Source organism: Borostomias antarcticus, assembly GCF_949987555.1.
Source record: "Borostomias antarcticus genome assembly, chromosome: 2".
NCBI lineage: Eukaryota > Metazoa > Chordata > Actinopteri > Stomiiformes > Stomiidae > Borostomias > Borostomias antarcticus.
Genome location: NC_140235.1, coordinates 40,746,251 through 40,751,250, shown reverse-complemented (window position 1 = coordinate 40,751,250; position 5,000 = coordinate 40,746,251). Strand labels below are relative to the sequence as shown.

Here is a 5,000-nt window from a genome sequence, read left to right as displayed (position 1 = left end):
AGATTAGGGTTAGATGATTAGATTAGGGCTAGATTATTAGATTAGGGTTAGATGATTAGATTAGGGTTAGATGATTAGATTAGGGTTAGATGATTAGATTAGGGTTAGATGATTAGATTAGGGTTAGATTATTAGATTAGGGCTAGATTATTAGATTAGGGCTAGATTATTAGATTAGGGTTAGATGATTAGATTAGGGCTAGATTATTAGATTAGGGTTAGATGATTGCGCTGACTCGTTTTTCGCACGCAAAATGACATAGGCGGTCACCACTACTGAGTTAGAGAGAATACTCGCTCACTACCAACGTGACGCATGACAGAGAACGCTGATGGCGGATCTAACTGATCTCAGATCAGTGTAATATGTGACGCAGAGTCTAACCCTGCACGTGTCTTTGCTCTGATTGGCTTCAGGTCTGTCCAATGGCGTCCAGAGGTGAAAATTGTGAAAATTGCTCTGGTAGGTTTTGTGTAATCCTGCTTTGTAACGAACAAATTAACACACCCAGATGAAAATATACAATGACAAGGCTTATCCCTAAAATCTACATCCGTTGAGTCAGACTAGTGTAACAGAGGTGGTTTGATGACTACGCTTGTGATGGGTGACGCTGCCATGAAACCGAAGGCTTCCTAAGCTAACGGCTAACAGCTTGGATTTGACCCAGGTTTGAACCAGGTTTGACCCAGGTTTGAACCCTGCCTCTGAGGAAATTCCCCACAGAACTGTGTTCAGTATTAGCCTAGCATAGAAAGACTATAACTCAGACTATAAGTGATTAAGTAATGAGACTTGGGTTCAAATCCCTGTGCTTACAGGTGCATGTGTGCGCACATACGAGCTATAGAGTACAAGCTATAGAGTACGAGCTATAGAGTACGAGCTATAGAGTACAAGCTATAGAGTAGTCTACAAGCATTTTCAATCTGGCTGAATGTTCTTGTTTTTTGTCTAATAGTAGATTAGTAAAACCTACGGTGCCACAGTGCCACAATGCCTCTGTGGACAACAGCAGTACTGCACTTTTGTGGACATTTTTGTGGACTGACCAACCAACTGACAGAGAGACCTATGGAGTGGCTGGTTGTGGCTAAAAAGACCGTTGCTACATTAGTGAGGCCTGAGTGTCCGATTGGCCGTGTCCATTTATCTCTGGCCTGACCTTCAATATAAGGTCATAGGTCAGGGGTCGTCCATCACGATCCTGGCTCGCTCGCTCTCTCTCTCTCTCTCTCTCTCTCCGATCTTTACTGTAGGGGTCACGACCTCTCTCTCACAGTGACCTCTCACCCCGGATGCCCGGGCTGTATCCTTCCCTCCCTCTCCGTCTCCCCCTCCCCTCCTTTATCACCGCGCCCCTCTTCCTCTCTCCCCGGCTGTGTCGCTCTGTCCCCACCCAGTCTCCTCCCCCTCTCCCCGGCTCCTCCCCCTCTCTCAGTCCCCTCCCCCTCTCCCAGGCTCCTCCCCCTCTCCCAGTCTCCTCCCCCTCTCCTAGTCTCCTCCCACTCTCCCAAGCTCCTCCCACTCTCCCAAGCTCCTCCCCCTCTCCCAGTCTCCTCCCCCTCTCCTAGTCTCCTCCCACTCTCCCAGGCTCCTCCCCCTCATCTTATCCTCCTATCTCCATCTCTGCTCCGCCCTCTCATACATCATCTCTCCTACATCTTTTTATCTGCGTCTCACCAACCCTCTCCTCAGTGTCATTACATTACAATACATTACATTAGTCATTTAGCAGATGCTTTTATCCAAAGCGACTAACAATAATTGCATTTAATGTAGGAAAAGCCAATGTTCTACTACTCACCAGAACTCACAAGTGCATCTCCTTCCTAAAACAAGTGACTAAGAGCATAATCTAGTGCTGAAGGCAAAGTGCAAGAATAGCAAACTAAATATACAATAGGTGCTTTAGAGGGAGGATCCTGGTAGTACTTCTTGAAGAGATGAGTTTTGAGCCTGCGATGAAAGATGGGCAGTGACTCTGCTGTCCTGACGTCAGCGGGCAGTTCATTCCACCACTGCGGGGCCAGGACAGAGAAGAGCCGTGACCATGTCGATTGACCACAGGGGCCTCGGAGTGACAGGGCAACTAGTCGCCCCGAGGTAGCAGAGCGTAGCGGTCGGGAGGGGGTGTAGGGTTTAACCATGGCCTGGAGGTAGGAGGGAGCTGTTCCTTTCATTGCCCTGTAGGCTAGCAGGCTAGGCTCACAGAGAAGAGAGAATATTTCCATTTTGGGGAAATAAGCAGGCTAGTACCACAACCTCACCTCACAGCTCTGGGAGTGTGAGAGAAGGAGTACCCATCTGACAGGGCTGTGGGTGTGGCAGTGTTCTCTGGTGTGATCCAGGTCTGGGTGTGACAGTGTTCTCTGGTGTGATCCGTGTCTGGGTGTGGCAGTGTTCTCTGGTGTGATCCAGGTCTGGGTGAGGTAGTGTTCTCTGGTGTGATCCGTGTCTGGGTGTGGCAGGGTTCTCTGGTGTGATCCATGTCTCGGTGACAGCAAGAAAGTTGAGGGACAGCGAGGATGTGTAGCCTGAGATAAACTCAGCTTTGGGCACCGCCGACTGGCAATTCCAAAGTCCCCCTGTCACCACTTGCTCTCTATGACCTGAGACAGTAGGATAGATGAGGTTAGAGGGGTTACGGAGTCTGGGGGTGACCCAGTGTCTGTGTGACCCCCGGAGAGATGAAAGGACAGGAATAGGATGCAGACACATAGTGGTGACAACATAATATACAAGTAGGGACAAGACAGGTACAGAAGCAAACAGACTTAATACTTTCCTGACAGTCTTTCTTGTCGAAGTCACTCTTGAATAAGTCATGCGGTGCCTTGGGGTCGCACGCCGGAGGGAGCTGTCACCATCTGTCTGTCACCGTCTAAGCCAGCAGTGTTCGAGGCCTGTTGCTGCTGATTGTCTACCAGGAGAGTAGGCCACTCCCTTGTGGCAGTCGCCAGGGCAGTTAGTCTAGCTCAGACACAACCTCCCTTCCTCCTTCTGTCTATCTCTCTATTGCCTTCTCTCTCTCTCTCTCTCTCTCTCTCCCCCTCTCTCTCTCTCTCTCTCACTCCACTGCTGTACTCTCTCTTTTTTTCTTTTCACTCATCTCCCTGTCCTCCGTTTCATCTGTCCATCTCCCAGCCCCATTACTCTCACATCCTTCTCTCTCTCTCTCTCTCTCTCTCTCTCTCTCTCTCTCCCCCCCTCTCTCTCTCTCTCTCTCCTTTCACGGTCTCTCTTTGTCTTAATCAGTGTTTTAAGCTGAAGCGAGTCTTGATGACGGTTGATGTTGACGTACTTTATTCCACATCAAACCAAAGATAATTGAATAAGGCTCACTTGGTCGACACTGACTTAATCCACTTAACTGACAGACACTCCCTTTTTTCTCTCTCTCCCCCTCCCCCTCCCCCCCCCCCCCTCTCCCCCCTCTCCCCCCCCCAGGGTGTTGATGGAGCGGCCTTCGAATGACAGCCGGGACAGTGGTCATCACAGGTGGAATTCTAGCTACAGTTATCTTACTGTGTATCATAGCAGTACTGTGCTACTGCCGCCTACAGGTGAGTCCGACCTCTCCTCCCGCTCTGCGTCCGTCTTAAAGGACAATGCTCGTTTTTGACAACCTGGACCTTATTTACGACATATTATAAGACGTTTGACTCACCGAGATCACTTTGGTGTAGTTCGGAGGCCTGTAGAAGAAATTTAAAATCCAGCGCGAGCCAGTATATCCATGTAATGGCGGTGGTCGGGGCACCGAGAATGCAGTTTCTGAAAATCTATTTTCTGCCGTGAAACGGTTGTTTTCATCAATCTGTCTTCATGAATCGCTAGTTGTGCTTACATAGAGCGTAGGCCTGTGGTGGTTTTTCACATGCCTCTGTAATATGATCTTTAGAAACGTCTTTCGAAACGAAATAGCTTCCTCACTTGCTCCAGCACGCATGCGCACAGCGTGCTGGAGCAACGATTGTGCACTGTGCGCATGCGTGCTGGAGCAAGTGAAATTTCTTCTACATGCCTCCGAACTACACCAAAGTGATCTCGGTGAGTGAAACGTCTTATAATATGTCGTAAATAAGGTCCAGGTTGTCAAAAACAGGCATTGTCCTTTAAAGTCAAAGTCCCCATGATTGTCACTCACCTGAGTGTGTGAAATCCGTTCCCCGCATTTGACCCATCATCCCCTAGGGGGGAGCGGTGAGCAGCAGCGGCGCCGCGCTCGGGGGATCATTTAGTGATGTAGCCCCCCCCCGATTACAACCCTTGACGCTGAGTGGAACGTCAGATAATCAGCGATCTTCTCGCCGTGGGGAGGCGGGGGTGTGTTGGTGTCGGGGGACTGCGAGTCGGTCGTAAAGATAAGACGTCCCATTAAGCAAAGCGTCTGAGCTTCTTCCTCGTTGTCATGTAATTGCTGCAGCTCTTCATATTTGATCTCTCTCCGATTGCGCCGCGTCTCTCTTTCTCGCACAAATCCTCTACCGGTCTCACTCTCCGGCCGAAGAGCTGGGATTACTAACCCAGCTTCAGGGTCTGTTACAAACGGGGGCAGTGGGTTGGATTCAACTATCATATCAGTTTTCATACATTATAAGTCATATTTCTCCTTTGGGGATGAATAAAGTATCATTCTGTTATATTCTATTGCATTCTATTCTGCTCTATTGTATTTTGAACTGGCTGATACCAGGGATAATCAGTAACCCTTCATTTAACAGTCCCCTAATTACTAAGTACTTACCTGGTGAAGATATTGGAGTGGAGATAATATTAATATTTCAGCTGTAGCTCCTCTGCATTTACCTGCTTATTACCAGTGGTAATTACCCAATAATATACTAGAATGTACCATACATTTACCAGTAATTAACTGTAAAAGTAAGGGTGTAAGAGATTCTTTTGTTCCTTCCTGCTTCTCTGATGATCACTTCCTGTTCCTCACTTCCTGTTCCCCGCCTCCCTCCTTCCTGCTTCTCTGATGATCACTTCC

The 5,000-nt window shown here is 48.5% G+C and overlaps 1 protein-coding gene across 1 annotated transcript in view; it reads left to right on the top strand.

The window, feature by feature from the left end:
• Window positions 1–3,474: 3,474 nt before the first annotated feature.
• Window positions 3,475–5,000, top strand: part of LOC311321073 (protein FAM163B-like) — a gene marked incomplete at both ends in the record, with an annotated part of 2,040 nt that continues 514 nt past the window's right edge. The window contains one exon of the mRNA XM_084452961.1: window positions 3,475–3,567. Coding sequence (XP_084309087.1) covers window positions 3,475–3,567 — 93 coding nt within the window. The remainder of the gene's footprint in view (window positions 3,568–5,000) is intronic.